This window comes from Netta rufina, assembly GCF_964035555.1.
Source record: "Netta rufina genome assembly, chromosome: 5".
NCBI lineage: Eukaryota > Metazoa > Chordata > Aves > Anseriformes > Anatidae > Netta > Netta rufina.
In genome coordinates this window covers 53,178,447-53,200,202 of record NC_140128.1, presented here as the reverse complement: position 1 = coordinate 53,200,202, position 21,756 = coordinate 53,178,447, and the positions used below count along the sequence as shown (strand labels likewise).

Here is a 21,756-nt window from a genome sequence, read left to right as displayed (position 1 = left end):
AAAACAAAGACTCCACAGGGAATGAAGAAGATATTAAAATCATCAGTAACAGGAGCAACAAGATATTGCTCTCATCTGTGCATCATTTGAAGGCTACAGAAAAGCCACATGTGCATGCATCTTACTCTGTCATCTCGAACTCTTGAGAAAACACTGAATTTGCACACAGAGGCTCCCTGGTCATTTTAATAGCACTTTGCTTCGAAGGAATTTGGCTATTACAAGTTTAATAAACACTCTGGGAGTATAACCAATATGTTTTTATGGTACTGCAGCCAGAAATTAAAAAAACAACAGCCTACCTGTACTTATCCGGTCAACCAGGACATACAGCATCAGAACAAGCAGCAACAACTCTCCAGAAAGCACACTGTCCAAACAACGCTAGATAGAGATATAAGAGATCCAACAGAACTCACCACTTCACATTCTGAAAAACATTAATTGCTTACCTGACTTTACTAAGATCTGGTTTTACCTCCACAAGACTTATGAAAACTGCATTTTGTATCTATAATGGATACATTTCTCTCACTATTTTGCTCTTTACAAATGCCCTAGCATTTTCTCTAGCCTAAGGCATGAGAAAGTCAAGTAAGATACAACCAGAAAGGATCTGCACTAAATATAAGATGCATTTCATCTACTGACTGCAAGATCTGTTGCCGTTCCATAGAAAGAAATAAGATTGATTTGACACCATTTGTTATTAATTAGTCCATCTTTCAATCTCATCCCCAGCTACTTCCAAGTAATTTGGTCATTTGCCCAACATTTTCTGCAGAAACTTAAATTCTCTGCTTCCCTACTTCATTTTCCCCCATTTTAAAGATAGATGCAGTTACTGTGTTTGCCCTTTTCTTGTCATCTTGTCTTAATTTGGTTATTTACCCAAAAGCTCTCAGTGACAGTCACTAATAGTCCTGAGATCATTACAGTGCAATTGTATGAATTCCACACTACGGTGTAATTGTACAAACAGAATTCATGCAAACAACATGAGCATCTTATTCTCCTCAACACTCTTTAAGCTCCCCCCTTTTCTGATTTTGTGATTGTACCTTAATGTTTGATGCAGATATCAACCACGCTACCTTTTCCACTGGTCTGAGGATCAATTGTGATGTAGTAACTTGAAAAGCTCAGACTCTCTAATTAATCATCTAAATTACACCTCTCTGTCTCATTCTTTCTCCATGCAAAGTGGAATTTAATCAAATCTCTTTTTCTTGAAGCTCAGTGAACAGCATTCCGAAAAGTCTGGCACTATTAGGTGCATACGTGAATTTCGTTCTACTGCCATGTCAGAGAAAATGAGAAAAAGACTGGAATGTAGAAAAGAAAAGCATGGGAGCAAATGAGAGCGTACTCAAAAGGGAAGAATCACAACAGTACAGAAAGGAAATTCCCCTGTTGTTGAAACTGAAATTTATGACCAATACACAGGACTGCTTTTCACACAAATATGCCTGAATCCTGCAACACAAAACTTTCCTAACATTTATGTGACTACATTCCTTAAACTCTTTCTTTTTAGTTCTTAGATCACCAGGGCTGAACTGCTGAGGCACAGTCTCTACGGTAATGAAATCTCTATCCCCAGAATCTTTTCAGAATCTCAATAACAGGAAAAACATCATCCCTCCAAGAGATGGAACACATCGCTTTGGAAGATGATGTGGCAGAATATAGCTCACACAATTCAGTATTTGAAAACTGTGACTTTAACTCCTAGCCATTTTTCTGTACAAATTTCCTGTAGTGTGTTTTACTACAATGAGCTACATGTGTAACTGTGTTGTGATGGAAACCAGCCCCACACCTTGGGAAGTCCACCTTTAACGGTTTCTGGAGATACTGCTACATATTTCTAGTAATCTGTAGTTGCAATCACACATATTGTTGTAAGTTTGTTAATATTAAATACATATTCAATGTTTTGGAGTCTTAATTTTTATATTGCAGAAGATGTCCTTCTAGTAGAAAACTCCCGTATCCATAACAGAAAACAATGGGTGTAAATCAGCAAGCTTTGTATATATCTGCATTGTGTATGTATTTATTGCATTTTAGTTCCTACAGGTAGCATAATAAAGACTCAACCAACACACAGGCTGTAGAAAATTATATTTTCTGAAAAATGATTTGGCAAATTGAGGGAAAAAACATGTCACGGATCATTTTCCTCTGTGAGAGGTTGTTATTCCAAAGAAGAGAGCAAATGTTTCTCGCAATCTTTAATTTTCACAATTTCAATAACAATACCTACTACATCTTTGCAATGTGTTTTATATTCTTAAAGTGCTTTAATTCAATTCTTTACTCATTAAAGGCCCACCAGTAACATACACAGTATGAAAAAAGTCTTAAAGAGATCTTGAACATATGTTTCTGCTCATTTCATGCTGCAACCTACTGTGAAACTGCTCAACTATGAAATCAAATATTTTAAAGGCTATTTAACATTGTGAGTTTTTCACAGAACATCAGCACAGTTAATGAGCACTGGATGCTTCTGTAACTGTGTTTAGTGGTCTTAAGGTTCACACCCCTACATGTATAATCCAAAACATTCACTTACTTACACTAATCAGTAAAGTAAAGTGAAGCCTAAAACTTACAAGGACATAAAAGTGATCTTGCAGAGTAGATTGGATTTCCCTACTGCGTTTACAAAAATACATGAAACAATAAAAAAAATCACCCTCATTACAGTCACAATCCCTCTCTCATATGCAACAGTGAGAAGAAAATTAGATTGATCAGGTGTTATTTGTTCTTAACAAATTGATGTTGATTGTTACTTGTCTCTTTTATCTTGCCATGCTTACAAATTTTTTTATTTCCAGGAATGTAAGTTATACCAACTACATGCATTTATTAATTTTTTTCCCCTACATAGTCACAATTTTCAGGTGCTTAAAATATTAAATCCTTTTACCTTTGACCCTTGAAAACATTTCAAAAGTAATCTTTGTCTCTTTTTATTACAAGGACTTCATACTAGTGAATATAAAAACTAAAATTCTGTTAACCCCTGGCTGGAGGGTAACCGTTAAACTATATTCAACACATAACTGCTAGATTTGGGGGGGGGGGGGGGGACGACAACTCTTTTGACCTCACAAAGATGACCATGTTCATTCAAAAGGAATGGAATGATAAATCCACTGTTTTGTTTTTTGTTTTTTTTCCTGAGGTGTCATATAAAATATATGCATTAGTGAATATTCATGCACTATCTACATAGTACTGGGAGAAAGTTAAGAATAGGAGGAGAAAGTCACAGCTCTCCTAAGGTGATGTTTATGTATGAGCACTAAAATTTCTATTTGAACAAACAGAATTACATTAACAATAATCATGTTATATCTATAGGACTAATAAATTAAAATAGAAAAGAAAATAGAAAAGCAAATGTAGGCCATCCTCTTGGAGATACAAAATGTGCAATTAACAAACTCTCAAAATAAATGAAAGAAAAAAAAGATTTAAGTATATATATTATTTATATATTTAAGTATATATATATACATACACACACACATATACCCATGAAACTCCTTTCCAAGTCAACATCTTCATTTCCTGCCTATGGCAATGTGAAATCTTTCAAAATAATTTAAATTCCCCATTATAGTTCTGAGGATGTTATATTTGAAACCAAGCTCAGTCTATGAACTAAAATACAACTGTAGCATTTGGCAACTTAGAAAAAGTGCCAACATTTGTTGGAACATTCCCTCTGTCATAATATTAAAGAATGAAAAGTGTCTATAATATGCAAATAATATTAATCCAGCCAATGTTCTGCCTATGTTGTTGTACCAATTCATTTGTGACTAATGAAAAATCCACTGATGAATAAAATATATTCCAAAAATAAAACAGTTATAAATAAATTTTAAAAATATATTTCCCCTTCTAAAGTTGTTAGAGATTCTCAGTTACATCTGGATGTAACAGATGGTAAATATCAAATGGACTTGATATAGAATTGTTTTTAAAGCAAATTTTCTTGGAACAAAATGCTCAATGCTCTCTGAATACAGCACTACTTGTTACTCAATGAACAACAAACTATCTGAACTGTCACTAGTAGAAAGTGAATGTGAGTGTTGTGCAAGACAAACAAACCCAGTGGCTCACAGACTGCTGTGTTAGTATCATTCATATTATATTGAAACCTTTCAAAAGGTTTTAATTTTAAAATGAAAAATATATGTAATAGGATGATAAAAATTATATTAACTATTAATCCTTACAGGGAAATCACATTTTTGGATCTACTAATACTTACAAAACTCCATACTGCAGCTCTGAACTTGCCTCATGCTAACTGTAGCAATAGAACTACTCACATGCATAACACATGAATTCCTTAAATATTTTATGCATATACTCTGCAGAGTAGGTATAACATTTTCCAAGAAAACTGTATGTATGGAAAATCTTACCTTGACAACCTGATGTTAGGATAATGGAAAATCATTTATGATAATAAATGATGATCTATAAAAACAGAGTTTAGAAGACTTGACAACAACATCTAATTTCGTATTCACTAAACCAGGGCAAGTTAACTCCTTGTATCTCATCATTTGAATTATTTTCTTTCCCTGTCCTTCATTATAGCATCACTGAATTATGCAGGCTGGGCCTTCAGGGATCATCTAGGCTAATCACTTACTCAAAGCAGGTCTAGTTGCAGCAGGTTACTTGGGACCAGTCCACTGCAGTTCTGAGTATCTCCAAGTACAGAGACTGCATGGCCTCTCTGGAGAGCCCATTTTAGTGCTTGATGACCCTTGAGTTGAGCCTAAGTTTTCTGTGTTCCTATGTTTGTTCTTTGTCTCCCATCCTTTCATTGAGCGTCTCTGGGAAGATTCTGGCACTGTCTTCTCTATGCATAATAATAACATCCTAAGCTGTATTTGCAACTGTTCCTAAACTTTTAAAAGTCATTTTCTTCAGATTGTTAGGTTTCTTTGGATGAAGAAGACATAGTGATTTTTGTAACACAGATGTAATATAGAAAAAAATATACTGAAAACTAAGATGAGAAAGATTAAACCTCAGCAAACGACTAGAAAACTGTTGAACCAGAACAATGTATGCAAGAGATGAGCACAGAGCCTTAAAGACAGAATTATTTATAAAATCCCACCAGCATGCATTTACTGCACTTAAACACATTGCTAGCTAGTTCAGTCTAGCAATGGAAAGTAATTAAGACCAAAGTCCAAAAAGCATGTAAAAGTCCTCTGTGAAGGAACAGTTCTAACATCTATCTGAAGTTAATCAAAGAAGAAATCATCTCAGCACTGATGAAGAGTGAGAAGGAATGAATGATTCAGTGAACTAATGTAAATCAAAATCTTATAGCTGCCTCAGTGTTTTTCAAATGGAAATGAATCTTTTTATATCAAATTGATTTGAATTCCAGAGGCAAACTGCTTGCCCTGTTTCTCTGGAAAGCATTGACTGAAATTATGATTAAAAAAAAAAAAGAGAGAGTAACTTTACAACACAGAATAAAATGGCCTGGATGTATATGAAATCACAATAAAATTCTTATTACTCATATCATACTTTTCCAAATCAGGTGAATATCACAGTCAGATCTAAGAATCAAAAATACAAGTGCAGTTCACAGGAGCTAAAAGGAAGCTTGTGTCCTTAAAATAAGCCAATAACGAATACCCCAGATTTTCAAGGTTTCTGAGAATTGTTTTTGCCTTTGCATATACAGTTTACTTAAGCAGTTAGAAATACTACATAGCTCAGAGGTCAGTAAGGAAAAAGCCATTTACAAGTTCTGTTTTGAAACGGTAAATAAAATCTGTTATTGTTGTCACTGCCACAAATACTAGAAATACCTTCTTTCAAATGAAGCACTACAAACAAAGGGTACTACTCCATTACTAGATAGTTATGTCAGAAATTTATGTCTCAGAAATTTTCAAAATTAAAATATATCATTGCTATTACTTCTGGAATTTGCTCCATAGTTTTATAAAGCAAGACTTTCAAATGGCTCAGACACATAAAATGTATTCTACCACTATAAATCCCCTGAATAGCCACTCTGTTTAGAATTTATAACCACTTGAGTCAAAAATTAACTCCACTTATATTAGTAAATTTCAGTTATATATGAAACTAGAAATGAGAAGATTGCTACAATGAAGACTGAAAATAACAAAGATAAAAAGTCTAATAAAATTAATGGTTAGGTGTATTAACCTCATGTAACAGTACTACACAAGATATATAAAGTTCTTCTCACTGTTACAAAGCCTGAATATTCTGAAAACATCAATATTCCATAACTGTGTCACATGTTTTAGATTTTCAAATTAAAACATTTCCCTTCCAGCCATTATTGAATTTAAATACTTCTGGTATGACAAATCTTGAGAAAAATAAATTCCTAGAGCATGGCAGAGAATCCTGTATTGATGTGAACAATATTCACAAATTTCCTTGGCCACTTTCCCAGTCTATCTGAATAGGATTTCTGCTCTCTGGATATTTGCATACAACTTACTTAATATTATGTAAGAGAAAATCCTCCTAGACAAAAACTTCTTACAGTTACCTTAGGATCTCTTTTGCAGTACATATACATTTATATATATAGAATGTTTGCAGGAATTAAGTATTTATAAATTAAGTAGAAAGAAATAAAATTTCATTTCTTCAATTGCTGCTGAACTATCTGAGGCCTAATCCTGTATTTATAGACACAGAGAGGTATCCTGTTATGAATAGCCCCAAAGAACTCCACTGGATGAATGCTGATAACATAGATAAAGGAGAAGATAAGTAATGCTGATGGAATTACTTTGGCTTGTGAAGGACACATGGAGAGATAGAACATCCAGGATGTCACTCACTGAGGTCACAACAATCAAATCAAATGAAATTCACAACTTCACCAAAACAATGCAGGTTCAGACTCAGGGACTGAGAACACCTGGACAAGCTTGGTAAGTAGGCTTTTGTGAACTGAATGAGGTTCAATGAGTCCAAGTGCAAGTTGCTGCACCTGGGTGCTGGCACTCCCAGGCATGAGCACAGACTGGGAGAACCCATCAAGAGCAGTCCTGCAGAGAAGGAGTTGGGGATTCTGGTAGATGAAAAAGCTTGACATAAGCCAGCAGGTGCACTTGCAGCCCAGAAGGCCAACAGCACCATGGTCTGCATCAGCAGAGTGGTGAGGGAGGTTTTGTCCCTCTCTGCTCTGCCTTTGTGAGGCCCCACCCAGAGCCTTGCATTCAGGCCGGGGCCCACCAGCACAAGACAGATGTGGGGCTGTTAGAGCAGGTGCAGAAGAGAGCCACAAGGATCAGAGGACTGCAGCACCTCTCCTTTGAAGACGGGCTGAGAGAGGTTGGGACGTTCAGCCTGGAGAAGAGAAGGCTCCAGGAAAACCTCACTGCAGCCTTTCAATACTTAAAGGAGACTTATAAAAAAAGATGGAGAGCAACTTTTTACTTGGGCAGATAAAAATAGGAAAGGGGGAATTGTTTTAAACTAAAAGAGGGGAGAGTTAGATTAGCTGTTAGGAGGAAATTTTACACTCAAAGGGTGGTGAAGCACTGGCTGCCCAGAGAAGCTGTAGATGCCCCATCCCTGGAGGTGCCCAAGGCCAGTCTGGATGGGGCTTTAGGCAACCTGATATGGTGGGAGGTGTCCCTGCCCATGGCAGGGTGGTTGGAATTGGCTGATTTTTAAGGTCCCTTCCAACCCAAGCCATTCTACAATTCTGTGAGTGGAGTTGTTGACCTTGAACTGTTAATGGGAATGTTGAACTCACATCAGAATTTAAGTTCCTACACTCTATAATTCTAAAGTTAACCATATGCATAAAAGTTGCTGAAGTCAACCTTAACAAGTTCTGCGAACACTTTAATGAATGAGTATAACAGAGCATAAAAAATACGCAAGTTTCATTCTGTTCATTTGTACAGTATCTGACAACAGAAACTACATGTAATCATCAGGTTAAAGATATTTCAGTCTTCTTAAGTATCTCAAACTACCCTTAATTGCTGAGTAATTTTTAGTGAGGACGTTTCAAGAATTCTAACTTTGATCTATAGATTGTATCTGTAGTTTCAAATGAAGAATAATGCTAATGAGATCCAAAGTTAATAGTATTCAACAAAGGTAACAAGTAGGGCTGAAATGTACCAGAGTGTGGCCTTTACCTGTCTCCACATCGGTTAAATGCAGCATGGAGTCGAAGCCCCCACTGAGGATCCTTCGTCCACAAGATGACCACTGAGAAGCTCGGACAGCACAGGAGTGACAGGAAAATGTTTTCAGACAACAGCCTGTGTCTACAGCATCCCATATCTTAAGAAGAAAGATAAGGACAACTTTAATCAAAGAATGAGAATAATTTTTTCAATGTACTGATAAGTAGTTAGAGCTAATCGTCTAGCTGAGAAAGCTTTGCATTCTGAATGCATATCTGCTAAGCTGTAAATATCTGAAATAATTGCGTGGTTGATTAGAATTAGGGCATTTTATTAACAAGGCAGAAATCAGTAATACATTTTCATGACTTTTATTATTTCTTGAAATAACAATTCATGCTGAAATTTTCCATTCATGTTTGTGCCATGTTTCTGTGCAGGGATGCATCAAATATACTTTTTCTTTAAATCACTTTTTCTTCCAAAATTTTTGCCTCTATCAGAACTTCCTTTCTATCAACAAAGAGGAATCCCAGCGGATTACAGCTTTCACATCTGCCTATAGATAAGCTATTATCATATCTCTCAGTCTTGCAGTTTGTAATTTTAAGTAGAATTTTACCTTAACTTCACTGAGGAGACAGATAAGAATATCATCATATAGCTACATGGAAAGGACTGGTCTGAGTACTCTCAATTTTCAGTTCCTTTTGGACTGAATTAGGTCAATGCTCAGCAATTCTGAAAATACATTTCTACTAGTTATCTACTTAAGTATGTAATAACTAATGTTTGCAGCATATAAATAGTTCAGATGATATTTTTTTAAAGCATTTTTAAAGGCAATTGTTTCCAACTAGGATATTTTAGAAAACAGCTAATAGCTTTAATTTTAAATTACCAAATGTGGTTTGCAATAATCAACGGTCCATCATTTTTGCAGTGCTCTTTATGTCATAGTTTTAAGACAAAAATAGAAGTTTAGCAAAAAATGACCCAAATAAAGATTCAGTATGCTCACCTTTCTCAGAAATAAGCTAAATAACCACACTATTTTCCTGATGAATATTCTATTTCAGTAAAAGGTAGATCATAAAATATCTTATAATTGTGTGATACCCTATAATATCTGTTATTCGAATTGTTTAATAAGATACATAACAAACGTTACAACCATACTGGCAAATCTTCCATTATACTACTTCTAATATACAAATAAATCAATGCTTTTATAGTGCTTCATGACAAGTTTATTGCTATACCTGTCAGAAAGTAAAACCCAAGGCAATTTATTGCTTTGAAGTCACCATTTCAGTTCACAATACTTGTCTTGGTGATCAGTCATTTTCATCTTTCAAAAACTAGCAAATTTTAAATAACACTACTTATGAGATTGGAAGGCTATTCTGAATTCCGCCTATTCTAATTAACTAAATTTTAAGATTGTTCATATAATGCTAGACTAGGCAACTTACAGAGTTTAAAAAAAAAAAAAAGTGTTTTGTTTTGTTTTTTGTTTGTTTCTGTAAGTGAGATCAAATTCAACCTTTACTTATGTCTACATGGAGCAGTGAAGTCAGTATTAAAATACAATTGACTGCATGTCTGTGCTTTAAAAGACGTTAAAAACAAAAATAATTCACTAAATGATGAAAAAAAAGTAAGTAGGTGTGCACTTTGTGGCAACAGCACAATTCATAGTACGAGAGAACATAAGCAGGAAAGGGGAAATCAAGACTTCTTCTAATATATTTTTATTTTGAATTATAATTTCTTCTTACTAGACAAAAAGGACTTGCTGACAATATTGTTATGAGATAGTCCATACTCAGAAGACAACATTACATTACAGAGAATTATTTTATCAAAGGATCTTCTAGCACAGAGCATAATTCTGCAGTGCAAATCAACCAATTACCATTAATTACATGAATAGTCAGTTAAGCCTGTAAGCATGATGGCCATATCCTAAGTATTCTACCCTATGTACAAGAAAAGAAATTAGGAAAATGTGATATTAAGCTGCTTTTGAAAGCAAGTTTTTCTCCTTTAATGAGTTTTAATGATTATTTCAAGCCTCACAGCATTAGAAAAGGGTTAATTGTATCTTGAAGGGGTTTTAATATGAGAAAGCGAATGAATCAAGATGAAAGGAAAAACAGGTGGTATGTGCTTCAGATATTTTTCTGTCATGTTTTAGTGATTAAGTATGAAAACTCAATTTTTACAAGAAGGATGAAGTAAAGCAAGATTAACAGCACTTTTAGTTCCAGCTTGATTTTAAAAAAACTGCATAAATGGAAAAAGCGCACCCTCTAAAGCTCCACATTTCCCTCCAAGGATTTCCCTTCAAGTCTTTTGTCTGATGAATGTAGCATGTGCCCTGCTGCAAGGACAGCGTGCACTGTATCCCCAGAACAATTTATGTGTTTTAAGTTTCAATATCCATCTTCCACAGGAAAAGGGAAGAACTACTTGCTATTTGCGAGAAGTGATATTTGATATTTACAGTTAGATCCTCAGCATTCACATAAGGGACACAGCCATGCTCATAGAATGTCACATAAAGGTGCGGGATATTGCCAGGCTCGTTGATGTCAAAGTACCTAAATCAGCAGAGAATTGCTGAAACCAGGCTTGAGCAGGAATGTGAGTTGATTAACATGCATATCTTGCTCATCTGGTCAAAGAGCAAGACAGATGTTGGAGGTCTGCAGTTGAACAACAGGCCCTGCAAATACAGCAATTAAGTGATGTCTGGGATGAGACAGGAGCCTCACAGCCTGACATTTCAAGTAAAGCTGGGAAAGCAACCCGTCTCTGTAAGGAACACCCCCTCCTCCTCCTTTCTTCTTGACCAAGCAATGCAGCAAGCCCTGGTGAGAGCTGATCAGCACATAATAAATGACCTAGTCCCACCTCACCAGAATTAAATCTGGTATTCAGAAACCTCTATTTTTGAGGATGATAACTCCAATTATCAGACGGGTCAACAGGCCTGGACCTCTCTCCCTCCCAAGCAGGGATGCCTCTTTGCTAAGACTCACCTCCAACTCTGACAGATGTTACCTGGGAAAATATGGATAACTAAAGCGCTGAACAATTAACTCAAGCTCAATCTTTGCAGTAAGTGAATTTATCAAGATATTACATATCTGTAATATCTATTGCCTTAATAAATTACCTATCTTTTCAAATTTATGAAATCGCCTCAGTAACAATTCTTGGTAGGGCTCTGAAACAGGCAAATATTGACTCTAATAAGTGGCTATACACATAATCCTTTATATATAAACCATTGACTGAGTCTGGGACTAGGACTGTTTCCAGCTGCACCTAGGCTCCTCTCCGAGAAGAAGTTTAGAAAGCAAGGAAGTCCTTTCTGAACCTCATGACTCAATGGGAAGGCCTCCCTCAAAAGGTGAGCCACTGAATATCAAGAAACAAAAGTGTGTGTAGCACTGAAAACAAGACAATTAAAGTACAAGCTATGCACTTTCTGTACAAATACGAGGTTACTAAAACATGGGAGCCATGAGTGCTCAACTGTAACAGAATATGTCTGTCCCAAGTGACAAAAACTCTTCTGTGCCTAGAAGTGATAGAGATGTTAACCACATCGTGTCCGTAAACAGAGAATCTACTGCATTTCATTACAAAGGAAAGATGTTTCAAATCCCATCAAAGGATCACCACATGGAAGCCATCAAATTTGCATTCTTAGCATGTCTCTTAAGTACTTCTCCATTCCCGTGGTATTGTATTTCTACTGCTTTATTGCAAAAAGGAAAAAATTGTGGCTAGAGGGAGTATACCACATACCCCATGACAAGCTTCAGATGAATGCTTACTCTGTAGCTAGTGTATATTCTGTATGGGCAGCCACCATCATTAAAAAAGAAGGGGGACTGCAAAGGGATGAGTCTTTGGCATGCAAGTTCAGTTCTCTTTGCCAAACACTCAAATGCCAGATTAACAGATAAACAGGATGAAGAGCATTTTAGGTTTTTTCTTTCAACAACCTAAGAGATACTCGAGTGATTCAAGATAACTTGTGTGTACATTTTTTCCTAGACTTTATTTCTTGACTTTTTTGATATACTGGCTCTGACAGGATGGAGCAATAAGCCTGGAATGTAGTTCTGAAAGACCACATGAACGTAACCAGCAGAGCTGGTTACAGAGCTGGTAACAGAGAGAATCCAACATGAAGCCTGAACCTGGAAGCATGTTCTCTAAATTATCACAGTAATAATAACCGTACACCAATAAACAAGTGTGAAGTGTGACAATTCTGCAAGGAATATAGAACTAGATTACAATATAGACAGTGGAGTTCAGTGTCAATTTTATTTCAGGGCCTAGTACAAGTTAGAGCAAAAGAGAGTCCCCTAGGAATAAGGGCTATTAAAAACTTCCTCTTCTGAGTGAATGAAGTTGAAGACAAGCCTTCCTTCTCTGTCAAAAATGAACATGAATTACAGACTCTTTCCCAAAAGATCCCAAACTCCTTCTAAATGACATCTACATACAAGCTCAGAAAAAGGATTTGCATTCAAGAAGTCATATAAGCGTAACTCTATAATTTTTAAGAAACACTATTGTAGAACTACAGCTTTAATCTTAAATTAAATGTTTTTAAGAAGTTTTAAGCATCTTAGAATTACTTAGAAAGTTGTATTTTAAATACCAAAGTTTGCTGACTTCCAGGCACACCTAATAATATTAAACTTTCTTTTAAAGTTTATAAAATAAACACATAGATCTATAAGGAATAAAGGCTCAATACATATACTGAATATGTATTGTGTACATATTCAGTACACAATAAATTACTCAGCTCATTAGAATACACAGGCTGAGATATACATCTTCCTTCATAGGCATTTAAACATGTGTATTAGTTATTATAGGACTAGATGTTACAATGCATCTGTCTGGAAGGACAGATTTATACTCAATGATTTTTACCAAGAGATCAGTTCTTTTAACTATTGATGCTTGCCTCCAAAACTCAATTCTTACTGACATTCAGCATGTTTTCTAGATAAAATATTAAATTCTCATCAAATCTGAAGTTGCTTTTTTATGTTGTTATGTCAGATGCAATTTTAATTGCTGAGATAAAAAGTCGAAAGTACACATTTCACCCTGCTACTCTGAAAATACTGCTTATTGCCACATTTCAAGCAATGTTTTACATTATATAGAGAAACCAGACAATCCTTCCCCTTAGCCAAGAATCCCCAAAACAGTGATATATGCAACTACTATGAGGACAAAGGCAAACAACTATTATCTCTTTCAAATCTATGGTTATTAACAAATGAATTCTCCAATATTTGAAAGAATATTTGAGAGAAATAGCCAAGAGTCAAAGCTTTGAAATTACCTAGTTATTTTCAAATATTTTCTTCAATGCATTTCTGGCATTAAGGTATCATGAACACTTTAATTGCATTTTTTTCCAATTTTATTAAAATTGGCTTTAATGTGTCAAGCTAGTTCATATTTCAGTATTAGCTTATTCTTTTCTATTTTGCTATTTATAACATTGTGTTTCCATTTCTTTTCCATGGACTGCTTTCATTTCTTTTCCTTTTCTATTATAGAGAGCGCGTTGATTATATGCTTATCTGCTAGGATTAATATATGGGGCCAAAATGGCAGGTACAAACAGCCAAGTGACAAAATTATAGTAGTGATTTCTTTTAAAAAGCAATTTTCTTTTTACTTTCTCTGAGGCATGTTCTATTACAATTGCTCTTTCACATTCTTCATTATATTTGGAAATAAATGCATTGGAAGTTGCTTGCTTTCCTGTATCATTTAGGAACATTGTGAAAATGTTGCAACCAGCATTTTAGGTAATATAACCAGACCTCCTCGCACTCAAGATCAAAAGTCATATAAGTCACAAATCATATAAGCAACTAAACAATATAACAGAAGAGATTTATTACAGATGGTATGTTTCCAGATCCTGTTTTCTGACTGAAATCTTTCAGGAAAATAAAGTACTTTGGGCTGAAGATAATAAAAATTCTCTTGGTAAATCACAAAAGAAAGCATGAGAGTAAGCATTTGATATGCAACTAAATAGCAGGGACAGAAGAACGTGCAGGGTTCTGCTTTTCTTTCAACTGGGACACAGGAAAGAGGCTTTTGTCTCACTGACAAACTAGACATTATTTCCTAGGGGGGAAAAAAACACAGCATCATGAGCAGAGTAAAAAAAAAAATAATGTGAGAACTAATCTAGCATATGAAGACTGATGAATTAGGAATTGAGTATGTCTCTTTCATTGCTGCTCTATGATTATCTATAGTGTGCTGGCCTCCAAGCAAATTAGATTGCCAAAAAGAAAACATAGTCACCTTACTTTTACAAAGAGAAAGATACATCTATTCAAATAGGCAGTCATTAATTGCACGGTGAACCCATGAACAATGATTCAATTGTGATAAATTAGAGGTTGGTAGCAAGTACCAGCTATTAAGTTGTACACATTTTAAATTTGTATGCAGAAAGTCAAACAGCAGAGTCAATCAGGAACACTAAACAATAAATTATTTCTGGACCATAACAAAATTAAAAACTTTTAATGGACTGATTCAAAATAATTTCAGCAGATAATCCATATTGAAAAACACAAAACTTTTCCTCTTCCAATTTAACCACTTCGTGCCATTCTTCCATAATTACCAAACTCCTCTATCAAAGGCTTCCACTTCATGAATGACAAGATTTTTTTCCAACATACATTTTTTCCAACATACATATATTAAACTAAATATGATGGTATTTCAGAAACAGCCTGATGCAAGGATGATCATAGAATCGCAGAGTGGTTTGGGTTGGAAGGGACCTCAAGGGTCACCCAGTTCCCATCCCCTTGCCATGGGCAGAGACACCTCCCACCAGACCAGGCTGCTCAAAGCCCCATCCAGCCTGGCCTGGAACACCTCCAGGGATGGGGCATCCACAGCCTCTCTGGGCAACCTGTGCCAGTGCCTCACCTCCGAGTAAGGAATTTCTTCCTAATATCTAAACCTACCCGCTTTCTGTTTAAAGCCATTACTCCTTGTCCTGTCACTCCATTTCCTGATGAAGAGTCCCTCCCCAGCCTTCCTGTAGGCCCCCTTTAGGTACTGGGAGGCTGCAATGAGTTCTCCCTGGGTAGTAGTAGTGTAGAAGTACTAACCTACAAGAAGCATGAAGAAGTACTGTGCTTCAACTAGAAGGTATGCTGCTCCCTTCCAAAGCAGGCCCAGACCTGCAAAGCTGAGGCAACATGGCCTTTGGAATATTTCTCACTTGAGTGAAAAAAGGTGGGGAAAAAATTATTTTTTTAAAAAAAATGAACTGAATTTGTCTCTGAAATTTGAAATTGTCACATCTGCTACTATGCAGAGATTCAAGGAAATGATGCTCTCTGAACCATAGTGCTTTTCCAATCTTCTCAATATCTAAATACTGTAATTCCTAATAAAAGTGCTAAAGAATGAAGTCCCATACATCATCTACAGCAAATTTATTTTCTAGTTTGCAAGGCAGGCTCAGAACTGTAGTTTAAAAGGTTCTTCAAAAGTCAGTGGGTCAGATGGCAAAAGTAGACTCAAAGAAGACTTGCACAAAGATATTTGCTGCTGTTTTAGATTTGGTTGGTGTTCCTAAGCTTCTCCAAGTCACTGTGAGTGAAGAAGAAAAAAAATCTTGAATGGAAAGGTAACTTGTTTAAATTAGTGGGGTAACTAGAGGAAAAATTAGAGTGCTTCATTTTTTGTTTCAGTTAGTGTCATCTTAAAATGATTAGCTAAATATTTTAGTTTTAGTGGACGTTAAAATTTGTTAACTGTTTGAAAGGAGAACAGAATGGGCCACCATTTTTTGCACTCATATCTAAACTTGTCCAACTGTGCAAAAAGTTAGAGCTAAGGTCCAGGAAAAACTAAGAGCCAATGTCCAGCTTAGTGTATAACCAGTAAGTGTTAATAAACTTACTTTTAATTAAGTAGGATGCAAATAGATGTTCAGATTGTTATACAGAATCTAATTTATGACATTTAAGGGTATACCAGCTTAATGTATAAGCAAAGGGTCCCCTCCATCCCTCCCCCCAAAAAAAAAAAAAAAAAAAAAAACACGGAGCTTTTCAGCAGAATTCTGAAGAGCTAGAGAAAGCTAGCACATTTTCAGATGCGATGAACACTTACTCCAGCAACATTTACAAGTGTGCTAGGGAACATATTTTAAATGACATCCATTTTCCTAATCTAGATGTGGTGTAAGAAGTATGTATCAGTGCTGTCATTTGAGTAAGCACTTAGCAAATTTCACTAGCGTTATTCTTGCAGCAGATGAAATTCAAAAGACAATTCTCTTATAAATCAAATTTATAGGACTAGTGGCTGATAAAAAAAAAAAAAAAGAGATAACTTTATTATTGTTTTAATATCTGATTAAGAGTTTGTATTTGGATAGTTTATTATTAGAGCACCCTCACTATTGTAGAAATAAGAAGAATGGAAAGTAGCAAAATATGACAAATTAAATTAGCTGAGACAGCTACCATAAGGTCCCACATCATTTTTCAACAAAAAGTTAATATTAAAGTGTTTCAAGTACATTTATCAAATCAATGAGATGGAAAATCTTCTCCTTACAGGAAAATTGAACAATACTTCAGATATCAATATAGGCCTTACTCTGAAGAGGATTGTATTCAGTCAGAAGAATTTTTAGCTACCATAAAAGTAGCACATGGCTAACTTGGTTAGCAGTGCTGATAGAAACTAGTCAGTGGTATGAAAACTGATTTGCGAACTTGTCAATAAGCTTTAATCATGGTGAATATCCAACAGGGGCATAGTTAGGTACAAGCTTCAGGAGGTAGAAAAAGATCCTTCTGAGTACCATGGTTGCAACACCCAGGATTAGAGAACTCCGGTGTTGCAGATTCCCCAGATCTCATACTTAAAAACAAAAAATTGATTTAGACAAAATCATACAAAATATGAACTGCAAAGACTGTTTTGCACATATAAAATATGTATGCATGTATCTGCAAATATTATATATATATATAAAAATATATAATATTTATATTTATATATAATATATATATTTTTATATATAAATTATATTTTTATATATAAAAATATATAATATATATATAAAAAATATTATATATATATTTTATATATATATTTTTCACATTTATATATATATATATATATATATATATAAATGTGAAAAAATTCCCATTCCTGTCTTTACTTCTAGTATTTTTAGTCGTGTTACATTAGCTTTCTTCTTTGGAACTTCAGCATAGAAGCTATTTTTAAACAGAAGTATTTAAACTTACATTATTGATGCCAATAATACAAAGCCATGATTTATTGTTCTACAAACTTGCCAGCAATTCAATGATAATTTCAACTGAACAGCAATATATTTAAAGATTTCCAGAAAGCATCCAGTTAGCCCAGCAACTGCTAGCATCCTTCCTGAAGCTCTGGTTATCCTAACCTTCAGGGCACCACTGATGTGATTACAGCTCCCAAGCAGCCCAAAGACATACGGAAACACGAGCAATGTGGAAATAATGACCTGGAGTCCTATCTCCTAATAGACCAGAAAGACCAAAAGAACTCAAAGCATAAGAAAGTTAAATCAGAGGCAAAGTTAAACCTTACTGAAGTTAGTGAATGTGTTACAACTGCCTTTCATTTGGGTTAAATACAAGAAATCTGGCAAACAACCCAAAAATTACTCATCGCTGCCTAGATTTAGGACATCCATTTTGATCACAGAGTTCAGTTACCTGGATGAGCAATGACACTGTTTGTATTTAATAGAAATACTTGCACATGAAGGAAAGAGAGAAGACCTAGAAAGCTTTAAATGCCTCAGCCACAGAAGCATGTACCCTAAATACAGGGAAGCTTTTGGGACAAGGGACTGGCTGAAGGTGATTTATTTATATTAAAAGTGTCTCCTATTCTTTGTACCTCTCCTGCATTTGAAAAAGCATGTTCTATATTTTCTAGGAAAACAAATGAAAATAAAATAAATAAAGTCTCCCTGTAACTAAAAAAAAAAAAAAAAAAAATTAATTCCTCTGTACTGCAAAGAAAAAAAAATTGTAAATTGCAAAATTTTGGTTAACTCTTAAAGACTTGATAGGATTAAAAATAATGAAGACAAAAAAGAAGAAGAAGTATAACAACAGGAACTGTGAAAGAAACTGTCAAGAAAGAAACTGAAAGAAAGAAAAAAGGAAAAGTATAAAAGAAAAGAAGAAAAAGGGAAAACTTATGCCCGTAATTAAACGAGGTGATAAAAAATTGTCCAGTTCATAGATTTGGTTGCATCTTTTTAGAACTATTAGAAATGGTTCTAGACAGTGACAGATTTTAAAGAAAAAAAGAAAGATGATAGATTTTAAAGATGATATTGTATTTATGAAACAATATTGAAACATGCTACTAGCTGCAGTGTCATAATAGAGAACAAAATCCAAGAGTCTAAACTGATAAAAATGGTCCTTCCACATAACATGCAATTCAGTTGTGGAAATTACTATCCCAGGAATTCAAACTCCCCATGAATTTCATAAAATGATTAAACTATTAAACTTTGGATCAAGAATGCCAAGCAGTACCATACATAATTACAAAACATCTTAAAAGAAACACATAAAACATGTTTTATTGTGTTAGCTACTAAAGACAACAGCTCAGGTGTAACTTTGCACCAAGAAAGTCACCACTATGATACTGCTTTATTTCATCTCTTGTGTTCCATAGTTCACTCAGCCACTAGCTCACATTACTTCAGATTCTGCTGCTTTCAGTCATACATTGATGAGAAGTCATTTACTTTATAGGTATTTAACATCTTGCAAAATACTGCTTGCACCTGAAACTTTTTTTTTCCCCCATATTGAAATTCCACATCAGGAAGAGGAAAAAATGATGGTTGTTTTTTTTTTGTTTGTTTGTCTGTTTTGTTGTTGTTTTTAATGTTCTCCTAACAGTCCATGATGGACAACAACAACTACAAAACATTTGAATTTCTGTTGCATATTCAAATCACTTTCCTACAGGTTGCATCAGAAATGGGAGATTCCAGCCACAGATGGTGTTACCTCTGCACTTACGAACTGACAAAGACAGAAGTTGTTATACTACAACCTTCATCGTGACTTACTAAGCATGCCCATGAAATACATTTCCAATTATTTGTTGTGTTTTCTTTTAATCTTCCCTCCCACAGAAACTCAGCAGCCCTTTCCCCAAAGAAGATTCCACAACTGCTAGTCGCTAAGCTTCATTCAGGCATTTTTGCCATTAGCAGGAAAATAAAAACTTAATCAAAAGTGTGCTATGAGCTGCCAGTATTTGTAAAATTAATTTAAGAAATCATAAACAGATTAAGATAAAACATTGACATTTTCAGCTGGCAAGTGAACAGACAAAAGAATTAAGCAGAATTCTGTAAAAACAAAACACAACCAAACCCCCAAACTGATATGTCAAGAATTATTCATCTTTTCATACACAACACAGGAATGTTTTTGGTAAAGCCTTGATAATAAAAGCTACTACACTTATCCTGAATTTGTTTGTTGGCCATCTACTCTTGGAGATATACTTAATGATTCCATACTGCAAAAACAGACTTGCAGCACAAGGAAAATTTGACCAATTGATTGAAACTGAAAACATAAATAATTTTAAAATATATAAACTGGCTGAGATTTTGCCACTATGTATAATTAATACAGCCTCCATGGGAGCCTTTAAAGTCAAAACTGGTAAACAGAGCTCTTAAGAAAGTTGTAAATCAAAAATGTGTAATGGTAAGAGACTGAACAAGATTAATATAAGCATTACATATTTAATTTACTTTGCAAATTAAATTTTATGTTGCAATTGTTCCAAAAATTAAAGTATAATCCTATGTGCTGTATTTTTGTCAGAATAAATTAATTTTACCTGTAAATAACATTTTTTTTCCATCTTCTTGATTTAGAAATGAAAAAGTAAAGAAAGGATTGCAACTAGTGAGTTCCTATTCTCGGACAGTATTTGTGCCTGTAATTACAGAAAGACAAAAAAAATGGTAGTGTTCTCTACATAGCTATTCAGAAATAGGCCCTGTTGACTTATAAATTTAAACTGCAGATTAGAATTATAATCACAGAATATCCCAAGTTGGAAGGGACCCACAAGGATCATCAAGTCCATCCAACCCCTGGCTCCACACAGGACCACCCAAAAATCAGACCACGTGTCTGAGAGCACTGTCCAAATGCTCCTTGAGCTCCAGCAGGCTTGGTGCTGTGACCACTTCCTTTTTAAAAGCTTTTATTTTTTAATAAAGCTCAAAAGTAACAGCCTTCACACAGTAAAACCGTGATGGAAATGAAATAAAGTAGTCAAGGTACGAACAAGATCAGGATGAAAACCTGGACTGTCAGGTCTTTTAGGTAACAACACAGATAAAATTTCAGCATTATTCAATACCAGCTAGTATATCTGAGTGTTTTCGTGACATGGCAATCCATTGTAAAATTTTATTTTTATTATGGCATATTTGTAGATGTAACTGTTGAGTTGAAGTCAGGCCAGATTTATAACAAACTATTCCCATTCAACACCTGGGGCTTCACCAAAAATGACAAAGCTGAGTAGGCACATTCTTTAAGACTATTTACACAGAACAATACAAGCACTGGATATGCAATAATCTGCTTCATGACACCTAGCTTCAGAGTCACATATACACAAGAAATAAACATGAGAAATGTTTTTCTTCCAGACTGGAAGCCAAAACAATTCAATATATGTATTATTGTTATTATGCAATATAGATACAGTTTTATGAAAATCAGTTGCTACTTTATTATTGCTGAGACTACCTTATTATTGCTGAGAGACAAAATATTTAAGTATAGAAGATATATAATGCACAACAACAGCAACAAAAATCTAATACTTCCTTTATTTGACAGAATGGTAACTCAGAGCATTTGTTATATTTAACAAACCAATGGGGAAAAAAAGGAGACCTTAAATTGTATTGCTACAGTCCATTATGAAATGCAATTATGAGAAGGTAAAATTATTTCAGTGCAAGTCCTCAGAGATGCCATTAAGGTGCCATTAAAAGACCATTATAGTGTTTAACTTCAACAGCAAAACTACTTCATTACAAGTCATACTATCATTTTAAACCGAGGAACACAAAAAGGTCTACTAGAAACAGACAGACTTAATATGAGTTCTTACCATAACAGGTATTCTAAGCCAAAATAACTACGTCATCCTCATTTTGGATTTTCCATCTGCAATTTTAAAGTTTGTTAATCTTCTGCTTGCTTATGTAAGAATTAATCTTCAAGCGGTCTGATTTCCAGATGTGCTAGCACTCACAAGAGTTGTTAATGTCAATGGAATCTGAAGGTAGGGGGTTGTTAAACAGCAAGCTCGCTAAACAGCAAGCTTCTGATTAGGTTCAAAAATCTGGATTTTAATCTCC

The 21,756-nt window shown here is 34.8% G+C and overlaps 1 protein-coding gene across 1 annotated transcript in view; it reads right to left on the bottom strand.

Annotated features, from left to right (window-relative positions):
- WDR25 (WD repeat domain 25) overlaps positions 1 to 21,756 on the bottom strand; it is a 62,856-nt gene that overhangs the window by 19,605 nt on the left and 21,495 nt on the right. The window contains exon 2 of the mRNA XM_084287634.1: positions 8,217 to 8,364. Coding sequence (XP_084143760.1) covers positions 8,217 to 8,364 — 148 coding nt within the window. The remainder of the gene's footprint in view (positions 1 to 8,216; positions 8,365 to 21,756) is intronic.